General features: G+C 48.4%; 1 protein-coding gene across 4 annotated transcripts; it reads right to left on the reverse strand.

Moving 5' to 3' along the window:
* Positions 1-683: 683 nt before the first annotated feature.
* On the reverse strand, positions 684-21,714 carry OAS2 (2'-5'-oligoadenylate synthetase 2, 69/71kDa). 4 transcript variants are annotated; one of them, XM_010828585.1, is made up of 11 exons: positions 21,467-21,550; positions 20,085-20,161; positions 19,416-19,692; positions 15,504-15,682; positions 13,506-13,741; positions 12,872-13,013; positions 10,248-10,418; positions 8,475-8,757; positions 6,590-6,780; positions 4,527-4,765; positions 684-3,484 (listed from the first exon to the last, which is right to left on the reverse strand). In XM_010828585.1, the coding sequence occupies exons 3-11, from the start codon at positions 19,555-19,557 to the stop codon at positions 3,316-3,318; spliced, it is 1,752 nt and encodes a 583-aa protein (XP_010826887.1). In that variant the 5' UTR covers positions 19,558-19,692; positions 20,085-20,161; positions 21,467-21,550; the 3' UTR covers positions 684-3,315. The 4 variants fall into 4 exon arrangements, with proteins under 4 accessions (XP_010826887.1, XP_010826885.1, XP_010826888.1 ...); XM_010828587.1 differs by lacking the exon at positions 20,085-20,161 and having other exon boundaries at positions 2,038-2,218; positions 3,325-3,484; positions 21,467-21,714; XM_010828583.1 differs by lacking the exon at positions 20,085-20,161 and having other exon boundaries at positions 21,467-21,714.
* Positions 21,715-22,543: the final 829 nt, after the last annotated feature.

The following is a 22,543-nucleotide window of genomic DNA, read 5'->3' on the forward strand; positions in this document are numbered from 1 at the left end:
AATGAACACCGGAGTGCATGCGATGACTGCATGTTTCTTGATCACTGAAACGTTTCCTTTTCTTTGCTCTTAACAACTTTAAATGTCTACTGAGTGCTGAGAAGACTAAAATGGTCCCGTTGTGCCTCTCTGAAGGGCTCTGAGTTGCTCACTTCATCCTTGCTGGTCTTCATCCACTGTACACATATCACTTAGCGCGTGGTGATAAACTGCCCTTCGTTCTTCTATAAGGAATCTGTTCTGGTCCCTTTAAGTACATCACAAACCCTGTAAGAATGTCTCACAGTTTCCTACCTATGGGTCTAGGGCAAGTTCAGGTGTCTAGAGGGGTCTGGTCACTGGTGGACTGAGCAGATATGAACTTGGCTGGTCCTTCTTCCATGTCTCAACCTCAGGCCACAGCACTTCCCTTAGTCCTTGTTCTGGGCCAGAATAGTGGTGCATTCCAACATCAGCTCGCTGATACTAACCACGGGTCCTACAACAATTCAATTCAGTTCTGACACTGCCTGGAGATGGTGCAGACCCTACAGGTTAAAGGGCAAAGTCCAAACAGGATTGTTTCCATTCCCTGGTGGCTCAGATGGTAAAGCGTCCGCAATGAGGGAGACCTGGGTTCAATCCCTGGGTTTCGAAGATCCCCTGAAGAAGGAAATGGCAACCCACTCCAGTATTCTTGCCTGGAAAATCCCATGGACAGAGGACCCTGGTAGGCTATAGTCCATGCAGTCTCAAAGAGTCGGACACGACTGAACAAATGAACTTCCACATCCCAGCTGCAAGTGGGGTCCTCAGACAACTCTGACTTGGCTGCAAATTCAAGGATTTCCATGATCCCCCTTTCAGGTTCAATAATTCATAGAATGACTCATAGAACTCAGGAAAGGGCTACTTTTACAATCACTGTTCTATATAAAAGATACAAATGAACAGCCAGATGAAGAGATACATAGGGGAGGAGGGCTGGCAGGCTCATGAGCGCAGAAGCTGCCATCCCCCCATTTTTGTGATACATTCATATGCTCACCAGCCAACCAGGAAGCCTTGTTGTCCAGAGTTTTCTTTAGGGTTTCATTACAAAGGTACAGTTGATTAAATCACTGGCCGTTGCTTGGCTTTGATCTCCAGCCCTCCTGTCCTCTTGGAAGGTTGGTAGTGGGTGGGACTGACCGTTTTAACACTCATCACATGCTTGGCATTTCAGGCATGGCCAATCCATCCTTTGAAACTAAGGACCCACACCTTGTTAGCATAACACAGGGAGAGTTGGAAGGGGCTCCTCAGAATACAAAAGACAGCCCAAATCAGGGAGTTCCAAGGGTTTCTGAAGCTCTTTGCCAGGAACTGGCGACAAAGACCAGATCTATTCTTGTTTATCTGACAGTTGGTATATGTGGTAGTACTCAAACATTAAGTGGATATATGAAGTTAACACATTTAGACTTCCGAGTGTCTTGAAAGCCAAAGCCAGAGGAGAAAGCCTTTAGATTTGGCAAGAAGACGCTCACGGATGTAGGGGAAATGGTAGGCTCAGAAGGAAATGACAACACTCATACATACATAATACATGTACATGCCTATCTACTTTAAACAACTGCTGATGTCCATCTAAATATCTATCTCAACAGTCACAATCCAAGCCTGTGGAGAGTATGCAGTTGTAAGCAGAGACCGGCTCACTACTGGCTTAGGATCTTGATTTGGCAGGGCCCCACGGGAAGAGACAAGAGGTGAGTGAGGTGGAGGAGTCTGAGAGCGAGATGACAGAATCACAGGAACCGAGGGCCAGGAAAAGGGTTTCACCCTGGGAAGAGACCCCTCCTCTAAGACTTAAAGGAGAAGGAAGGAGTTAATCGGAAAAATACAGAAGGGTTCACAAATATGGCGCACGTAAAGCTGGATGAGAGCAGATATGTTAATAACAGAGGTCACACATGGAATGCGATTTCAGCGAGGTGAGGCGAGACGTTTCAGAGGACATGGAGGTGATGATTTCAAGAGGAGTTGAAGATGCTTGGGAAGAGGTAATGGGGCCCGTCAAGGGAGGCATGTGTTACTCTTTTATACCATGAACTGATTCTTTAAAAAGTTATTGCGTGATGGCCTCTAGAAGTTTCTCCCAGCATTACTAGTCCAGGAATCTATGAATTCTGAGTAAGTGCATCTCATTGACCATAGAATATATCCCTGCTCCACAACTTCCTGGTGTCTGCACTCTCTTGAAAGAAAGAAGGAAATATATGTGCAGGAATAAAACATATCCAAGCAGTCAGAACCACTGGTGAAAAGACACAGGAAAAAGAAAGAAGGAAGTGTATCTGAGGAGGTGATGATAACCAGGGACAATCTGGGGGTACTTGCTGACAGAGAAACTGATGGGAGAACCAAGTGTACCTGGGGCAGGTATCTTGGAAGCAGGTGGAGCTTTGGACAGGTGTGGCAGGCACTCTGGGTTGACTGACCCAACCCCACCCACGGCTGTCTTCACCGCCCCCCTTTATGGAGTCACTTTTAAGCTGCAAACAATGCATGACAACGGTTCCAGGTAACGAAACATAAGACGTTGCTGGATGAGGCTTCGAATAAGACGCCCTGTGGGTAGGTGTCCTCCACTTTTCTGTCCCTCCAGCCTGATGATGAGCCCGCCATGCAGAGGTGCAACAGCTACTCTCAGTGGCAGGAAGACTCAGCTAGACAACTCAAGAGGGCGGAGCCAGAAGGAGCTAGGGATGAGCGTGCCCCGGGTGACACTCAGCCATCTCTGGAGACATCTTTTTAAAAGAACTGATTTACTTATTTGGCTGTGACGGGTCTTTCTCTTCGTGGCACACGGGCTCTCCAGTTGTGTTGTATGGGCTCCAGAGGGTGTGAGCCTAGTTGTCTCTCAGCACGTGGGATCTTAGTTCCCTGACCAGGGATCGAACCCACATGCCCTGCACTGCAAGGCGGATTCTCAACAGGGAAATCCCTGGAGACGTTTCTGACTATTGCCCTCGGGCATGGTGCGCACGCATCTCCTGGGTAGGGAACCAGGGGCTGCTGCTCAACGGCTTACACCGTGAAGAACTATCCAGGCCCGAATACCAACTGTCATGGTGGAGACAATCTGCTCCCGGGGAAGCCTGATGGAGCTGTTGAGTGAGTCCTGTATTGCCCGCCTTAGGATTTCATCAAATGGGACCAAAAAAACCCAATTGTTTAAGCACCTGACTTGGGCTATCTGTAATGTGTGGCTGAGTGAATCTCAAGTTCCTAGAGCAGACGAAGCTCTTGGATGGAAGCCCATCCCAGGGTAATCTCCAGACGACACTTCCTTTAGATGACTTTTTTTGGCACGTTCCACGGTTGTATGGGACATCCCGACTTATCTTTGAAGCAGAGAGAAGACAACCATTCAGTCGCTTCTTTCGCTAGAAGATGCCAGCACCAACGGTGCCCTCCACCCACATCGCCAGTAGGATCGGCTGGGTCCAAGATCACAGGCCTAAACGACAGGTTAGGAGTCATTAGAGGCATGCTTTTTCAGAACTGGTGGCCTCAGAATTAGGGGCCCATTCTCTTTTCCATGATAAAACAATGTGTCTTTCTAGCTTAGATGTCAGTCATTCCAATGTACCGAAACAGTTCGAAAGGATTTCCTAGAATTAAATCATATTTGTCAGAAAAGTTTTGAAAGCTATTCGTTATTACGCACGTGAAGGCATGATATAAACATCTCCCCATGCTGGTGCAACTGAAATATGATTTATTTAATCAACTCTATTTCCCAGGTGGCTCAGTGATTAAAGAACTTGTCTGCCAACACAGGAGATGCAAGTTTGATCCTTGGGTTGGGAAGATCCCCTGGAGGAGGGAAATGGCAACCTACTCCAGTATTCTTGCCTGAGAAATCTCATGGACAGAGGAACCTGGTGGGCTACAGTCCATGGGGTTGTGAGGAGTCGGACATGACTGAGTGACCGAGCACAGACTGTCAAGTTGGTCACACCCATGGCTGGCAAGCCACGATATCTTTTTCTCTTTTTTCACCCTTCTTCCTCCATTCTTTCTCAATGTTCCTTTCTTTCCTCTCGCTTCCCTTGTTTTGGTTCCCCGCTGCTGGCGCTGAGTGGATGCACTAAGATTCCTTCCTATTCTTGAGGATAACCGTTTTGTAGGATGGAGATGGGAACCTGATCTAATAAATAACCTGTAGGATCCTTCAGCAGTGAATAATAGCATTAGTTCTCAGGGACACTCTTCCAACTCCCACACCTTTTAGACCTGCTAACGAATCCCTGCTTTTCCTTCTGACCTAGAAAGATGAAAGCAACTCAGGACCTGGTACCTTGGTCCTTCCCTCTCTGTTCCTCCTGGATGACATTTCCCCTGCCTCCCTGGAGACCGTAGGAGGTTCTGACGGTCAGCACAGTTCCCTTCTCAGTTTCATATGAGGAATAATGAATCAGGGTCCCTGGGAGGTGAATTCCGGTCACCAAAATAGTGTTGGAGGGAATAAGGGTAAGAAACGGAGGGGTTTGGGGCACCTGGTTCTCCGGATCTGGTCCAGGAGGAAGTTCCGCAGAATCTCATCATCAAAACTGTAGTTGACCGTCCAGAAGACACAGAGATGCTGATATTGTATGACCAACTCCAGGACCGTCCGGAAACCTTCAGCCATGTCAAAATCCTGTGCCCCGCTCCCCTTCTCCCAGGCGTAGATGGTGAGCAGCTCCAATGCGTACTTAGGGGGCAGAGACCCCTTTTGCTTCAGTTTTTTTTCACACTGAGGGGAGAGTGGAAACATCAGACGATACTGGTTAAAGCAGGGAGGTGACACGAGCGTAGCAAGAAGGTACACATAAAGGATGCTGCGGCCACAGCAGGACAACCGAGTCATGAGACACAGCCCTGGGGGGATCGGTCTGCTGGGGGCCTGAGAAGGGCCGCCCTGCAGCTCAAAGGCAGCCACTCAGGCTTCTTTGTTGAACTTTGCCTTTATGTGCCCTCCCAGAGTTGTAACACAATCTTGTCCTGGATTTCAGTGGCTGGGACGGTAGAGAATCTGCCTGCAATGAGGGAGACCTGAGTTCCATCTTTGGGTCGGGAAGATTCCCTGGAGAAGGGCATGGCAACCCACTCCAGTATTCTTGCCTGGGGAATCCCATGGACAAAGGAGCCTGGCGGGCTACAGTCCATGGGGCCGCAAAGAGTCAGACACAACTTAGCCACTAACACTTTCACCACTTCCTAAAGCCCCGCTCTGCTAATTATGTGGCCAGACATCCCACCTCCATCATTCACTCCTGATCCTCCAGTGTCCCTACCCAGCAGGCAGAGGTCACCATGATGAAGTCATGGGGAAGCGAAGTGACTTGCCCAGAGTCACCTAGGAGCCCTGAGCACTCTGAGCTTCCCGGGGCTTGGCATAGAGCTGGAAACCACAGATTCGGTCTTTTCCAGCTTCAGGAATCTGGACACAGAAAGGGAACATCTCCCGAAAGAGCAGCTATTGTGTGGGGCTCAGAAAGTGCCCCATGAGCTGATGGAAGTGAAGGGAGGTAAACCAGTATAGAAAATGCAGCCCCTGGTGCCGCCTGTCATTCCAACCTGCCTTCCAAGAGTAGCATCTGTGTGTGTCATGGGCACCCATCAGTAGGTAAGCCATGACTTGTAGGCTTGCACATCCCAACTTCATCCTCCCTTCGGCTCCAGAATTATTTGGGTGCCAGAACAAAGGCAAAATAAGCCACATGTAGCAGCTTTAGGGGTATGAGGGGCTTATATCTGACCCAACTCAATGGGGTTAGTGGTGTAAACGCCACAAAGACACTCAGGTTAAGAGCGGGAAGATTCCTTCATGTGGTTCAGTCTCCACCCAGCTTGGGCAAGTGTGAGCACCAGGTAAGGACTGGTTTCGTGGTCACAGAGTACTGATAAAAATAAAGACCAGGACGGTCCGGTGGCTAAGAATCTGCCTGCCAATGCAGAGGACTCGCATTCAATCCCCGGTCTGGGAAGACCCCACATGCCGCGGGGCAACTGAGCCCCAAGTGCTACTGAGGCCTGCATGCCTAGAGCTTGTGCTCCAGCACAAGAGAAGCCCGCACACTGCAACTCGAGAGTAGCACCTGCTCGCTGCAACTGGAGAAAGCCCACGTGCAGCAACAATGCAGCCCACATGCAGCCCACGCCCAGCGCAATCAGAAATCAACACAATAAGGGCTTCCCTGGTGGCTCAGTGGTAAAGAATCTGCCTGCCAATGTAGAAGACACAAGTTTGATCCCTGCTCTGGGAAGATCCCGCATGTGGCGGCGCAACTGAGCCCATACACCACAACTACCGAGCTTGCGCTCTAAAGCCCGGGAGCTGCAACTGCTGAAGCCTGCGCACTGAGAGCCCGCGCTCCGCAACAAGAGAAGCCACCACAATGAGAAGCCCGTGCACCGCACTGGAGAGTAGCCCCCACTTGCCACAACTAGAGAAAAGCCCAAGCAGCAACCAAGACCCGGTAAAGCCAAAAATAAGTAAAAGCATTTCAAAAAATACAATAAATAGATCATTAAAAATAACAACAATGAGGTGGCTCTAGGAAAAGAGCCGTCGTACCCCTTTGTACCAGTGCTTCAGCAGGCGGATTAAATCCTTCAGTTTCAGGGGCAGGGAGCGAACAAAATTGCGCTGTAGCTTCGTGAAACACGCAGAAAATTCTCCCTCCAGGAAGACATCAGAAGGTTTGTACAAATGGATGAGTTCAGTATAGGTCCTGGGGCTGGGTGTGGAGCCAGACTTCAGTTCACCTAGCATGGGCGAGAAATTTACATTATGCTATAGTCTCTCTAGACAGTAACAGATCTCAAAACACTGTTAATGTAATTTAATCCTGGGAAATTACTTTGAACTCTATTGGTGTATGTAAACTACTGATGTCTAATATCTCCGGAGTAGTGAGTTATTAAAAATTATATGGTTTATATAACTATAGATGGCATTATTAAAGTGTTATCTACATCTGCACTGTCCTATAGGGTAGTCATCAGCCAGGATGGCTATTTGCATTCAAACTCATTAAAGGAAAATTGAAAAATTTAGTTCCTCAGTAGCACTAGCCATGTTTCAAGCTCTCCATAATACAGAACATAATATAGGACATTTTTGTTATTGCAGAAAGGCTTTCTGGACAGCACTAACCTGAACTTTGGAAACTATGGCCCCCAGATGACACCTGGCCCCTTTCTTATTTTTATAAATAAAGCTTTATTTGAATACAGTCATGCTCACTTATTAATGTATTGCCTATGACTGCTTTCAAGCAACAAAGGCAGAGTTGAGTAGTTGTGATGGATATATTATGGTCCTCAAAGCTGAAAATATTTGCTCTCTTATCTTTTATAGGGCTTCCCTGGTGGCTCAGATGGTAAGGAACCTGCCTGCAATGCAGGAGACCCAGGCTTGAAAAAGTTAGCTGACCCTCAATCTATATACTCTCATTTCTTCTCTAAAGACACTAAGAACCATTCAGAAGGAAAGTACCAGAGTCTTCTTGATTTTGATTTGGAAAATGCCTGACATAGCCTTGGTTTCTTTTAATACATCATTGTGTATCTGTCACTTACAAATTGAATTTCTAAAGGAAATTTTTGCCTATGATTGAAAGTGAACACCCAGATTTCCTGTTTTTGTCTCAGAATTTCTCCCAAAGTCTATTTTAAAAATTTCCTTCCCTAGTACTTGAGGCATTTTATCTATAAATGTGTACTGAATTCCTGTGTACCTCATTCTTTGATCTGAGAAGACAATGGCACCCCACTCCAGTACTCTTGCCTGGAAAATCCCATGGACAGAGGACCCTGGTGCTGTAGTCCCTGGGGTTGCTGTGAGTCGGACACGACTGAGCGCCTTTGCTTTCACTTTTCACTTTCATGCATTGGAGAAGGAAATGGCAACCCACTCCAGTGTTCTTGCCTGGAGAATCCCAGGAACGGGGGAGCCTGATGGGCTGCTGTCTATGGGGTCACACAGAGTCGGACATGACTGAAGTGACTTAGCAGCAGCAGCAGCAGCGAGTGATACCCTGGGAATATACAATGCAGGTTCTGGCTGTTGCTGTTGTTGAGTCACTAAGTCGTGTCTGACTCTGAGACCCCATGGACTGCAGCCTTCCAGGCTCCTCTGTCCATGGGGTTCTCCAGGCAAGAGTACTGGAGTGGGATCGAACCTGCATCTCCTGCATTGGCAGGCGGATTCTTTACCACTGAACCACCAGGGAAGCTCTCTGGCCTTCATCAGGATACTTAAATGAGAATAAAAATGCACACAGGTGTAAGATGCTGGTGTCATCATGTCACCTGTTGGGGCACTGGACCCAAGGCTGATTAGTAAGTCGCATGACTTTCCCTCTACGCTGCCCCTGCCTCCATCACACCAGAATCCTTCTTCCTTCTTCCATCACGCCAGAAGCCTCTTCCAGAGGCTCAAGTCTCGGGAGTCTTACCTAGGGCATTAAACGCAGGCAGCACATCAAAGTCAACACTTTCATTGAGGACTTTGGATTTCAGAGTGAAGCTTAGCACCCAGGGAGGCTTCCATTTTGAAATCTCAAACTTCACTTCAAAATCCTTCTCCTGCCGACAGGCTTCCAGCTGCTCATGGATTTCCTTGATGATGTTGTATCTCTCATTTTTTGGGGAGGTGTAGCTTTTCAGCGAGTTTGCAAACACTACGAGGCTGGCATCAGAGCCAGTCTTCAGAGCCGTGCCTTTCACAGTCGACCCCCCCTAGGGAAGAAAGGCAAATAGAGATACAGCGTTTTCTGGAGCTTGAGCCCCTCGCCCCTGTGGGCTGGCACCTGTTGGGCTAATTGATGAGGCTGCCAGGGGTAGTCCCAAGTTTGTGTCTCCAATTAGGGCTGAGTCCTAAGCGGAGTGTTTCATTTTCCCAATAGAATCCTCTGATTCCAAAGGTGATTTGTCTCACACTTTTTGATGTGTGAATTTACCCACAAACAACAGATAGGTTAGTTTTAAATTACCTACTTCTCAAGTCAACGTCCTAAATACTTCTGGTAAAGACTTCATAGCTTTACAGACTCAGGGACACAGAGAGCAGACTAGTGGTTACAGTGCGGGGAAGGGCGGGGGCAGGGCCCACAGAGGTGGGGTGTAAGAGGTGCAAACTATTAGGGATAAATAAGCTACAGCGACATACTGTACGCCATGGGGAATAAAGCCACTATTTTATAATAACTACAAGTGGAGGGCGCTCAGTCGCTCAGTCTTGTCTGCCTCTTTGCGACTCCATGGACTGTAGCCCGCCAGGCTCCTCGGTCTGTGGAATTCTCCAGGCAAGAATATTGGAGTGGGTTGTCGTTTTCTCCTCCAGGAGATCTTCCCAACCCAGGAATCGAAAATATATCTCCTGGGTTGCAGGTGGATTCTTTACCGCTGAGCCACCATTTAAATTACATTGTCTTACAAAATCGTGAATCACTATATCATACACCTTGCGTGTGCGTGCTCAGTCGCTCAGTTGTGTCTGACTCTTTGCGACCCCATGGACTATAGCCCACCAGGCTCCTCTTTCCATGGGATTCTCCAGGCAAGAATACTGGAGTGGGGTGCCATCTCCTACTCCAGGGGATCTTCCCGGACCCAGGGATCAAACCCGAGCCTCTTGCATCTCTTGCATTGGCAGGTGGATTCTTCACCACTGTGCCACCAGGGAAGCCCAACCGTATGTATACCTTACTGTACCTTGTATGATACTGTACAGCAACTATACTTGAAGTCAATCATTTTAAAAAGAGACCATAGTGAGGAAAAAATATCCTCAACTAATAGTAAAAATCTAAAATTTTCCCACTACAAGAGATACACTACAAGCCAAGGATGGGCAAGGAGGGCCAAGCAGTGATCCTTCACCTCTGGGTCAACCTTGGAGGCTAATGCAGAATCGGAAGTCTGTCGGGAACGGGAACCCCCTGGTGGTCCAGTGGTTAGAACTCCGTGCTCTCAATGCCGTGGGTTCGATACCTGGTGTGGGAATAAAGACCCTGCGAGACACACAACGTGCCCCGCCCCAGAGCCTATCACGAATGACTTCAGCAGTGCCTCAGCACCCTCCGCTGAGAACTGGGGTCCCAGGCGCTGCTCTCCCCAGCTTCCCTCCCACATCCTTTGCCCTCACGTTTCTGGTGGTCACAACTCTTGCCGAGATCCAGGGACTACTTAGTTCCCCGCAAAGAACAAAGAAAAAAGCCAGGGCTCACCTGGATAACTTGAATCTTTGTAGTTGAATGTCGAAAGCAATTTTCTTCAAGGAATGAACAGATGATTTTAAGAGCTTTCTTGATCTGGTCTTGGAAAGTCTGGTTGGGCTGGAGAAAGTCCTTGATGAACTTATCTAGCAGATAGCCTGGGGTTATGTAGAGTGGTGCAGGCTGTGGAAGGAGCCAGCTGTGAGATGCCCCCTGGCAGCCACCACCCCCCATCCCGCTTCCTCCCCTGCCTTCTCTGTTCCACCAACCCCTCCCTCCTGCTCTCCAACCCTCCTGCTGGTACCTTTGTCATCAAGAGTTCTCACATCAACATACCCTAAGAGCATGCCTGAGAGTTCCAGGTGGTGCCCAAGATCCGCCTGAAACAAAAGCTCCCCTCCTTGCTCCTCCTTACCCCCTAGGAGAGATCTGGCTCCTTCTCCCAAACAGGTGTGTGATGCCCTGGGCTCTGAATCACTCTCTCATTTCCACTTTCTGTTCTGGCTTCGTCTGCCAGTTGCCAGTACCTCCTATGAATAGCTTCTCATATTCCTTCCTTATTTTCCCATTGATTGTGGGTATTGTTGACTCCTGATGATCACACTCATTCCTTTTTTCGAGGTTCTGTCAGCCTCTGTCAGACACCCTGTGCCCAGATGGACTGGGTTTCCAGGCGCTGCTGTAACAAACCACGGTTCTGGAGACTAAACTCCTGAAATCAGAGCATGGGCAGGGCCGGGCTCTCTCCCAAGACTCCGGGGAGAATCCTTCCTCGCATCTTCCAGCTTCTGGCAGTCCTGTAGTCTTCCTTGTCTCGTGGCGGCATCACGCCTGCCCCTGCCTCCGTTGTCACGTGACCTCGTCCACTCTATGTCTGTCCCTGAGTGTCTTCCTATATGACCCAGTCATAGGATCCAGAGCCCATGCTGATCTAGGGTGACCCCTTAACTGATGATACCTGCAAAGACACTGCTTCCAAAGAAGGTCACACGCTGAGGATCTGGGGGGATGTGAATTTTCCGGGACACTATTCGACCCTTCACGGCAGGGGATGTTGTTCCCTCTAAGTGTGTTGAAGAGAGGGATGTCCTGGGGTCGGAGGGGCTGTGTGCTCATTCTGAAGGGGGCAGTTCCCTGCTCTCGAATCAAATGGGGTCGTGGAGGGTGGGACCTGCTCACTCCCTCGCACCTCTGGTTGCTTCTGGAAGGAAACCACATTCTGATGAGTAAAGGGGATCTGACACCTGCCCAGAAGTGTGGTTCTCTCCTCTTCAGTAGAAAACGTCAGATGGCACATGCCCTGTAGACCACAGCTCAAGACACCTCACCCGAGCCTCTTCTCTTTGCTGTTTTGCTCAGGCCTCAGCCTGCAGAGGCAGTTTGCTTCTTGCTCTGGGCAGGGAAAACAGCGGTACCCCTCCTCAATGTCCGCATCCTGCTCTCTGACTCTGCCTACCTTTTGCAAAGATGGGACCTAGCAGATATGATCAGACTTGTGTGGATCGATGTGCTTCTCCTTTGGGGAGGGGAGGGGGAAGTCAATGCATCTGGCCGCGTCATTAGTTCCCATCTCCCGCCTCACTTCTCACTCTCACGCCCCACCCCCATAGCGTGTGAAAGGAGCTCAGGGCCTGATCCAGCATTTGCTGGGGGGCCACCACCCACGTCTCCTGGGCTCTGCTCCATTTCACCTGTCACCACCTTCTCACCTGCTTCCTCTCTTGCAGAAACTAACTCTCCTGCAAACTCTCGTTTGCAGATGCCCCCATTCTTCTTTGTTCAACTTTACACTTTACCATCATTTTAATGGAAGGGAAGGCCCCTAAGGGTGTGTGTACAGATTGAACTGTGTCCTCCTAAAAACTGCATTGAAGTCCTGACCTCTAGGCCCTATTCATGTGCGCTTATTTGGAAACAGAGTCTTTGAAAAGAGGTAATCAAGTTAAGGGGCCACCCCTGGTCGTTCAGTGGTAAAGAATCCACCTGCTAATACAGGAGGTGCAGGCTTGATCCTTGGGTGAGGAAGATCCCTTGGAGCCGGAAATGGCAACCCACTCCAGTATTCTTGCCCAGGAAATCCTGTGGACAGAGGAGCCTGGGGGTCTAGTCCATGGGGTCACAAAAAGAGTCGGACAGTGAGCAAACAGTGAAAAGAATCGAGTTAAGATGAGGTTGTTACTGTGGGTCCCTTATTCTGTATGATTGGGGTCCTTATAAGAAGAGCAGAGAAAAAAAAAAAAAAAAGAAGAGCAGAGAGACACAGAGACAGACAAGCATGCAGGGAAGACGTTGTGATGACACAAGAGAGGCTCACGCGACAACAGAGGCAGGGACTGGGGTGACGCTGCCACATGCCAAGGATTTCTTGCAACCATCAGAAGCTGGAAGAGGCATGGAAGCACTCTCCCGTGGAGCCTTCAGAGGGAGCACAGTCCTGCTGATGCCTTGATCTTGGACTTCTAGTCCCCAGAACTGAGACGGAATATATTTCTGTTGCTTTAAGCCACCAGTGAGTGGTACTGTGTCACAGCAGCTCTGGGCAACCAACTTAGGGTAATCTCAGATAGACTGTCGTCCAAGTGTCAGGCGGGCCCTGTCTGTAGCAGCACACCAGCTGTGCTGGAAAGCTCTCTCACCAGAACATTCCAAGATGGTCCAGGTGACTCGTTCTGCCTGAGAGAACGCAACCAGTTTTGAGCTTCGTGTTTTAGTTGCAGCCAGCAGGTGTTATCCATGCTCACATTATTGGTTGGGTCAGTTGGATCCAAGATTACTGGCCTATAAATTCCATTAGGTTAAAAAATAATAATCAGTTGGGTTGCTTGTGGGAGAAGAAATCAGTTTAAGGGAGAGGGCTGGACTGGGCACCCAGGAATCTGTATTTTACCTCCTGCAGTTCCTCCCAATTGCTGAAGTGCTTTGTCTAAGATGTCTAGCCTCTCTGGTCCTGTTTACTCTGCTTCACGGACATGTTCCATTCATAAGCTAATAAAACGGTCTCCTCTTTTTGCTGACCTGTCTCCTTAGCCCCTCTTTCTATGAGGGGAAGTGCTTGCTTTGTGGACAAAAGATGACAATGGTTTAGAATGTGAGAAATGTTGAAGCATTCCTCTTGCAGACAGACCTCTCTTTGCCTCCTTAACCACTGCAGCTCGTGTTCTTTTGACAGATCCCCTGGCTGCGGAAAGGGGGATGGACCCTCATTCTAAGGGGGCACAGCCTGGCATGCAGATAAAGAGGGAAGGAGAGATGGAATGGGAAGCTTGGTACCTTGGGGCTTGGAGCTGGCTCAGCAGGATGTTGCGGACGATCTCATCTCCAAAGTTGTAGTTGACTGTCCAATAGACACACAGCTGCTCCTGCTTCTCAATGAGCCTCAGAACAGTCCTGACACCTTCAGCCATATCAAAGTCCTCTGCTCCACACCCCTGTTCCCAGGCGTAGATTGTAAGCAGCTCCAGTGCATATGGAGGCAGCAGGGAGGAATTGATCAGCTTTTCCTGGCACTGCGAGAGGAGAGAAGCCTGGCAGATAACTTGGGACCCGTGCCAGGGGTCTGAAAGCAAGAAACTAGAAGTCTATAGGAAGTCACCATCCCCTGCTAGTGACAGAAATGATATTGTGGCTAAAATCCCATAGACTGACAATAGCAAGTGTTGGCAAGAATGTGGAGCACCTGAAACTATCATCCACAGCTGATGGGAGTGTGAACTGGTGCAACCATTTGGGAACGCTATTCAGCTGTATTTACTAAAGTTAAATTTATATCTATATAGTTCACAAATTCATTCATATGTGCCATGTGTATATGTATACACATATACATACATATTCATATATGTAGCTAAGTCGCGTCAGTCATGTCTGACTCTTTGTGACCCCATGGACTGTAGCCTGCCAGGCTCCTCTGTCCATGGGGATTCTCCAAGCAAGCATACTGGAGTGGGTTGCCATGCCCTCCTCATTCATGTATATATATATAATATATGAATATATATTGCATATATAAGGTATATGGACTTCCCAGGTGGAGCAGCAGTAAAAGATTCCACCCCACCAGACAATGCAGGAGATGCAGGAGACATGGGTTTGATCCCTGAGTCGGGAAGATCCCCTGGAGGAAGAAATGGTACCCCACTCCAGTATTCTTGCCTGGGAAATCCCATGGACAGAGGAGCCAGGTGGGCTACAGCCCATGGGGTCGCAAAGACACAACTGAGCAACTGGGTATGCATGCGTGCGTGTGTGACACACACACACACACACACACACACACACACACACACACACATAGTATACCTTATAGCACAGCAGTTTCACTCCTGAATTTTTACCCAAGAGGAATTGACTGCTTCAAGTCACCAAAAAAAAAAAAGACATGTAGGGGAATATCCATTGTAGCCTAACTCCTGATAGCCCCAATTTGGGAGTGACCCATTCTCTTCGCAGTGGAACGCATCCAGGTACAGTGTGGTAACGCAACGGAGTAGTATCAAACAATGAAGAGCCTCGACTCCCTGCCACAACATGGAAAAACCTCTCAGGCCTAACACTGAGCGAGAGGCGGCAAACTTAAAGTACATTTAGTAAGATTCCGTTGACATCGAGTTTAAAAACAAACAAAACTAATCTGCGGTGACAGATGTTAGGACAGAGGTTTGTTTGGGAGCAGTATGGACTGGGAGTGGGCAGCCTGCTGGGGTGCAGGCAGTGTGCCCTATTTGGATCTGAGGATTGCCTGCTGCTGCTGCTGCTAAGTTGCTTCAGCTGTGTCCGACTGTGCGACCCCATAGACGGCAGCCCACCAGGCTCCCCCGATAATGCACTGAGCCATATTCCTTTGTGTGTGTGTGTGTTTGTGGCATGTGGGATCTTACCTCCCCTACCAGGGTTCGAACCTGAACCCCTGTATTGGAACGGTGGTCTTAACCCCTGGACGACCAGTAAAGTCCTGAGCTGTATTCTTGAGTGCGAACATGTTCAGTTCAGTTCAGTTCAGTCACTCAGTCGTGTCCGACTCTTTGCGACCCTGTGGACTAGCCCACCAGGCTCCTCTGTCCATGGAATTCTCCAACCAAAAATACCAGACTGGGTTTCCTCCTCCAGGGGGTCTTCCTGACCCCAGGGTCTCTTGCATTGCAGGCAGCTTCTTTACTGCCTGTGCCATCATTCTTAACGTTGTTGTATTGACACTTAACCCAAGATGAATCATCTCAGTCAAAGGGAAACAGATGATAGATAGCAATAGACACACAATTTGAAATTTACCTTTTGAAACCAGTGCTTTACCAAGAGGATCAAATCCTTCAGTTTGCTGGGATAGTTGCTAAAAAACTTCTCCTGGAGTTCAGTGAAGCAGACTGAGAACTCACCAGGCCTGGCTTTCACCATATCCAAGGATCTTTTGAGTTCTCGATAGCTCCAGAGGCTAGACTTCTCACTTAAGCCTGGTGTGAAAGAGAAGCAGAACTTCTGATTTTCAGGGACCCTAGCCTCGGTGAGCCCACAAAGAGGCTGGATGCAGCTAGATAGCACACGCTCACTGCTTCATGTATAAGAGGATGGGGTTATTTACATAAAAGGTGAGGGGTGGTCTGTCCTGCTAGATAATAAAATGTAGTTAGGCTAATATTTAGTAAAGAATGTAATTTTAAAATTCCCCTGTAGTTTACTTTTCTCAGAAATGAAATGAAATGAAATGCCAGTCGCTCAGTCGTGACCAACCATCTGAGCTACCCAGGGAAGCCCTGCTTTTCTCAGAAAGCAACCATTATTGTTTCGTCTAGGGGGGAAAAAAAAAAAATTCAAGTTTGGAATGTGTCACTCTGCCGTCATCTCGTGGAAGCTTCTGGATACTTCATGTGAGGAAGACCTGGTCTTTCGTTCTCATATCATCCTTGCACGACTGGGAGAGCCAGCAGAGGGCGCTCTGGCCTTATCTCCAACCACCCTGCAGTGACCCAACAGACAGCGCTCTGGCCTTATCTCCAACCACTGTGCTCTGAACCAGAGGAGAGAACACAGGATTTCCTATGAATTCTGAGTCACAGTTATTGTTTGGTTTAGGGGGGAAAAAAAAAAAAAAGAGAGAGAGAGATTCAAATTTGAAATGTGTAACTCTGCCGCCATCTCGTGGCAGCTCCTGGATACTACATGTGAGGAAGACCCGGTCTTTCCGTTCTTACGTCATCCTTGCACGACTGGGAGAGCCAGCAGAGGGCGCTCTGGCCTTATCTCCAACCACCCTGCTGTGACCCAGAGAAGTTCAGTTCAGTTCAGTCGCTCAGTCGTGTCCGACTCTGCGACCCCATGAACCGCAGCACGCCAGGCCTCCCTGTCCATCACCAAACTCCCGGAGTCCACCCAAACCCATGTCCATTGTGTCGGTGATGGCATCCAACCATCTCATCCTCTGTCGTCCCCTTCTCCTGCCTTCAATCTTTCCCAGCATCAGGGTCTTTTTAAATGAGTCAGCTCTCAGAATCAGGTGGCCAAAGTATTGGAGTTTCAGCTTCAACATCAGTCCCTCCAATGAACACCCTGGACTGATCTCCTTTAGGATGGACTGGTTGGATCTCCTTGCAGTCCAAGGGACTCTCAAGAGTCTTCTCCAACACCACAGTTCAAAAGCATCAATTCTTCGTCGCTCAGCTTTCTTTATAGTCCAGCTCTCACATCTGTACATGATACTGGAAAAACCAGAGCCTTGACTGGACGGACCTTTGTTGACAAAGTAATGTCTCTGCTTTTCAATATGCTGTCTAGGTTGGTCATAACTTTCCTTCCAAGGAGTAAGCATCTTTTATTTTCATGGCTTCAATCACCATCTGCAGTGATTCTGGAGCCTCCCAAAATAAAGTCAGCCACTGTTTCCACTGTTTCCCCATCTGTTTGCCATGAACCGGAGGAGAGAACGTAGGACATCCTACGAATTCTGAGTCACACTGTCTCTCCACCTTGTCTCCAGCCCCTCCTGCTGAAATGGAGCTGGACTCTATGTCCTTGCCTCCTCCCACCCTTACCATGCTCTCTGTCTGCTTTTTGCCTGGGGAAAACTTCAGTCAAAGGATAAGTTTAACCAGAGAGATGAGAACATGCATAAACAAAGGAAAAGAGTCAAAGGAGACCAAATAATAATAATATAGTCATTAAACATAATTGAGCTACAGTCTATGGGGTTGCAAAGATACAGACTCCACTAAATGACTAACTCAACATTAAGCTTAGTCGAGGACCTCTGAGAGTTTCCTTCTCAAGGATTATAGATAACATTCTGAGCCATATCCATGAGCTGTCATATAGATACTGAAATTCCAGGTGGAAGAAGTTAGCTACGCGATGACCAGACTGTACCCATGACATGAGCTGCCGCAGTTCTGAGACTGGACCCCAAAGAAAATGGGAACAAACTGACCCTGGAACTGAAGATAAACTGCAGAAGATAAACTGCATCTAAAACAATTGAGATGATGCTGGTCAGATCACTGATGACCAGTTTGAAGATGCCTGTCGGAGCTGACTGTAGTTTTTCTTCATGTAGCCCCCTCCCTCGGTCTAAAAAAGCTCGTCTCCACTGACGATCAGCGGGACGAGTTGACCTTTGGACAGATGTCTGCCCTCCCCTAAAGTTACTGGCATCTGAAATAAAGCTAATTTTCCTTTCCATCATGTTGGCCTATTTGTTGACTTTTGGACGGTGAGCAGCTGGACCCACACACCTTTCAGTAACACTTTGAGTCAGGCATGTATTCTCAATCCTTACTGTCCTAAAGGCCCTGGAAGTTAGCTTTTTCTAGCTTTGATCTTACAGTTAGACAAAGGTGGGTTAGTAGTAGGATCAGGGTGAGAATTCAGAGTTGCCTAACTCACAAACTGCTGCATTATTTCCTCTGAACTAGGTCACCTTTCTGTGAATGTGAGTCATCAGGTTTTGTGTGTGTGTGTGTGTGTGTGTGTCCGCCTTGAAGGCACCATGCCTGACTCTTAAAAGACTCGGGCTTTTATTCTAGTTCTGTCAGTAACTGGGTGTGACCCTGGATACAGTCATTTCTTTCTGATTCCATTTGTTTAATGAGGGGTTGGATGTCAACTCTGATAATTAAGTTTGTGATAATATATGTACCTAATGCTTGAGACTAAGCTGTGACTATGGTAAGTCTTATCCACTCAATAAACCAACCATCCACCACCCAGTCAACCATCCATCCACCCAGTCAACCATCCTTTCATCCATCCACCCAGTCAACCATCCATTCATCTATCCAGTCAACCATCCATCCATCCATCCATCCAACCATCCATCCATCTATCCAGTCAACCATCCATCCATACATCCTCCAACCATCCATCCATCCATCCAGTCAACCATCCATCCATCCATCCTCCAACCATCCATCCATCCATCCAGTCAACCATCCTTCCATCCAGCCATTGATCCTTTTAAACAGTTGCCCATGGAAGATCCTTGCCTTGATGTTGACCTGATTAGAGGGCAACTCCAAACCTGCTCTAGCTGAACTTTTCTCAGATGTTTTCCCCATCCTCTACCTCTAACCAACGTTTATTCTAGTTTACATCTTCACTATGGTCCGCAGAAGAGCAGCAACCACCATGAGGCTGGTTGAAAATACAGAATTCTGGACCCCAATCTCTTGAATCAGAGCCATCATTTTAACAGGTTTCCCAGGGGATTTGTGTGCATATCACAGTTTGAGGAATTCTACTCTAGGTTCTAGAATCTAGAACATTTCCTCCAAAGTCAATTAGGAGTTAAAGGAGAGGTTCTAAAGAACAGAGTAAGCTCAAGGTAGAAGAAGTCTTCTCTCTTGAAAGTCTTCCCTGGTGGCTCAAACAGTAAACAATCTGCCTGCCCTGCAGGAGAAGAGGGTTTGATCCCTGGCTGGGGAAGTTCCCTTGGAGAAGAGAATGGCAACCCACTCCAGTATTCTTGCCTGGAGAATTCCATGGACAGAGGAGCCTGGCAGGTTACAGTCCATGGGGCCACAAAGAGTAGGACACACCTGAGTGATTAACACTTTCACTTTCTTTTCACTTTTAGTGGTATTTATTCCATCCCCATGCTGCCCACCACCCCTTTCATTGGCTTTGTTCTCTTGACAAGCCCTTCCAGACCCATACCTCCAACCCTCCCCACCACCCTGCACGCCCAGGAGGGCTCACCCAGAGCATTGAAGGCAGGCAGCACGTTGAAAGTGATGCTCTGCTGTTTTGTGGAAAGCTGGATAGTGACCCTGGAGCTCCTGTTGGTGTTCCGGAGCTCCATCTTGGCTGCCAGTTTCCACGTGGACTCACAGCGCTTCATCTGTGCCCAGATTTTGCTGAGGAGTTCATATTGTCTTTTTTCCTGGTCCTGGAATTGCTCAAGGTCCCCGAAGAAGACGACAAGGATACCATCGGAGTTGCCTCTCAAGACTGTTCTCCGGCCATAGGAGCCACCCTACCAGCAACAGAGAAGCAGATGTGAAAGTCTGAACCCTCTGGGGTCACTGGGCACCCCAACAGGCAGAAGTATTTCTCAACTTGAGCAGAAGTTCCACACGTCACCATAGTCTAAGAGTTGAGTGGCCGGTGTTCATCTGTCCACCCAAATAGCTGAATCAGGGCACCCACAGCAGCATTTCCCCTACAAGCCCCAAACAGAAGGCAGCTTGGATGGCCATCAGCAGCAGAGCAGACAAATGTGGTGCGCCCACACAGCGGGATGCATGGCAACAACAAAATGATAACAGCTGCACGCGGCAACGCACGCCTCGTCAACCGGTGGGTTGAGAACAGAGCCCACACGTTACAGCCACACAGTGCACGGTGTCTTTAGACAGGGAGACCAACCTGCTCAGTTTTAGCCCCGAGATGTCCATGTCCCAGAAAACCCTTCAGTCGCAGACAAACCCGGAAGCTTGGTCACTCTATGTGAAGTTTAAAAACAGGCAAAACTAATCTATGTTGTTAGAAGTCAGGAGAGTGGTGGGCTGGGGTTGAGGGTAATGAGTGGATAAGGGGCCCAGGGACTCTTGGGTGGAGGCTGGGAAAATTTTATTTCTTGATCTGGGTATAGGTCACATTGGTATGTTGTCTGTGGCAATCCATCAAGCTGTACACAAATCTGTGCACTTGTACATATTTTTTTAATGAGAAAAAAGTTAACAATTTTGAGAGGTAGGACTGCACGGTGGTTAAGGGTACATGCTCCCAAACAAACTGTTGCCATTGTTCAGTTGTTCAGTCGTGTCCAATTCTGCGACCCCACGCACTGGTGCCCACCAGGCTCCTCTGTCCCTGGGATTTCCCAGGCAAGAATACTGGAGTGGGCTGTCATTTCCTTCTCCAGGGGATCTTCCTGACCCAGGGATCGAACCCACGCTTCCTGTACCTTAGTGTGGATTCTTTACCACGGAGCCACCAGGGAAGCCCTCCCAAATAGATTACCTGAGCTTAAAATCCCAGGTCGAATGCCAACTAATAATAACTTCCCCAAGCTTCATTTTCCTTATCTGGGCCAAGACAGGAGCCATCATGTGTCCAGGTGTCTTTCCTCCTAGGGCCAGTGGGTGTGTGTAAGGGCAGAGGCCAGAAAGCACATGACTGCAGAGGAGTGTGGTGCTGGAGAGCACAGGGGTGGGGCTGGGCACACGTAATCCCCTCCCCACCCTAGGGTCCTGGCAGCTTCCCAGTATCATTTCTTCCTCAAAATTCCAGAATCTTCAGCCTCCACCCTAGGGTTTGTGCCAGAGCACCCGATGAGGCTTCCCACCTCCTTGGAGTTAAGAAATCATAGAACATTCTTGAATAGTATTATTGAACTCTGGTAGGCTCAGTTACTCATCTGTAAAATGGGGAGGATAAAAATGCCACAGGTAACCACAGCTGATTTACTGCTGTGGCTTTGTGCCAAGTCCTTGCCAGAACATTATGTGTTTAAGCCTCTTAACACTTGGCACTGAGTATTATTCCCCTCCCATTTTACACATTTGGACACCGAGGCACAGAGAGGTTAAGCAACCTACCCGGGGTCACACAGCAGTAAGGAGCAGAATCCACGCTCTCCCAACCTGTACCCCTAAACTCTACACCCTGGTCCATCATGTCACTCGAATGTGGGTTTAGACAAGGTGATGTCTTGCATACCCAGGGCCCAGAACACAGCACGTGCTCAGCACCAAGTCCTTCTGCCCCTTGGGTCCCAGAAGCACTGACCCCAGCCATCTACTCACTTTGGCCACCCCTGTCACGGTGAGGGACGGGCAGGGTTCCTGCAGGACTTCACAGATGGTGTCCACTGACTGGTCGATGTCTTTCTGACAGTCTTCAGAAGGCCTCAGGTGGTTCTGGATAAACTCCTCCAATTTCTCAGAAGGCTTTTCGTAGAGGTGGGACTCCCTGCTGCCCATGGCTCTGACTGGCTGCTGAGATGACAGCTGGTGGCAGAGTGGGAGGCTGAGGAGAATAAGGAACTTCTGTGTGCAGGGGGAGGAGAGGGGAGAAAACCGAAACTCACACCAGGGGAAAAGGAAACTCAGAGTCTTCTGGCCCAACCCAGGCCTCGCCCCCAGCCTCTCCGCTGCTCTCAAGGGAGGCTTGTAGTTTAAAACATGACCCCTTGAGACAGATTATGAGGGCTTGATATGGGTTATGTCTGTGTCTTTGAGCACACTGCCAGCCCTTTTTGTGCCTCGATTTCCATCTGTAAAATGGGGGTAACTGTGGTACCTATCTCACAGGCTTAATACAAAGATTAAAATACTTGCAAAGTGCTTTGAACAGGACCTGAAATATGGCTAGTGCTGTAAAGTGTTTGTAAAGCAAATAATTTCATAGGGGGCCAGAGGTTTTCTTTTTTTTTTAATAATTGAAGTATAGCTGATTTAAAATATTGTGTTAGTTTTCAGGAGTTTAGCAAACTGATTCAGTTATATTTACATCTAAATATATATATATATATATATACTGTAAAAAATTATTTTCCCAGAGGTCATCTTTTGAGGCTCTTTCCCCTTTTCCCTGTTTCCAATGTTTTTGGGAATTCAGAGTTGATGAGAACAGTGAGGAGAAGAGACCAGAGAGGGCCCTGACTTGTTTCAGGGCACACAGCAAGGCAAGGGTTCAGCCACTTGGGTTTTAGTTCTGCCCCTGAGCAAACACAGGTCCCCAGAGGCCTGCTTCTGTGGGCCCAGTCCCTCAGCGCACATGAACACCTGCCAGGTTTCCTCGGGCATTTAACCACCCCCAGCAAGGAAGGAAAACACGCCCAGTAGCACATAGGCCAGAGAGGAGACAGACGTCAACCCTTG

The sequence above is a fragment of the Bison bison genome, unplaced genomic scaffold (assembly GCF_000754665.1).
Source record: "Bison bison bison isolate TAMUID 2011002044 unplaced genomic scaffold, Bison_UMD1.0 scf7180017864495, whole genome shotgun sequence".
Lineage (NCBI taxonomy): Eukaryota > Metazoa > Chordata > Mammalia > Artiodactyla > Bovidae > Bison > Bison bison.

Coding starts and splice junctions, on each gene's coding strand:
- OAS2 (XM_010828587.1), bottom strand. CDS start 21,643: ATGGGCAGCAGGGAGTCCCACCTCTACGAAAAGCCTTCTGAGAAATTG. Junction 8,758..10,247: donor CAAAGATTCAAGTTATCCAG/GTGAGCCCTGGC, acceptor TTTCTTCCCTAG/GGGGGGTCGACTGTGAAAGG. Junction 6,781..8,474: donor GCCTGCGTTTAATGCCCTAG/GTAAGACTCCCG, acceptor CGCCCATGCTAG/GTGAACTGAAGTCTGGCTCC.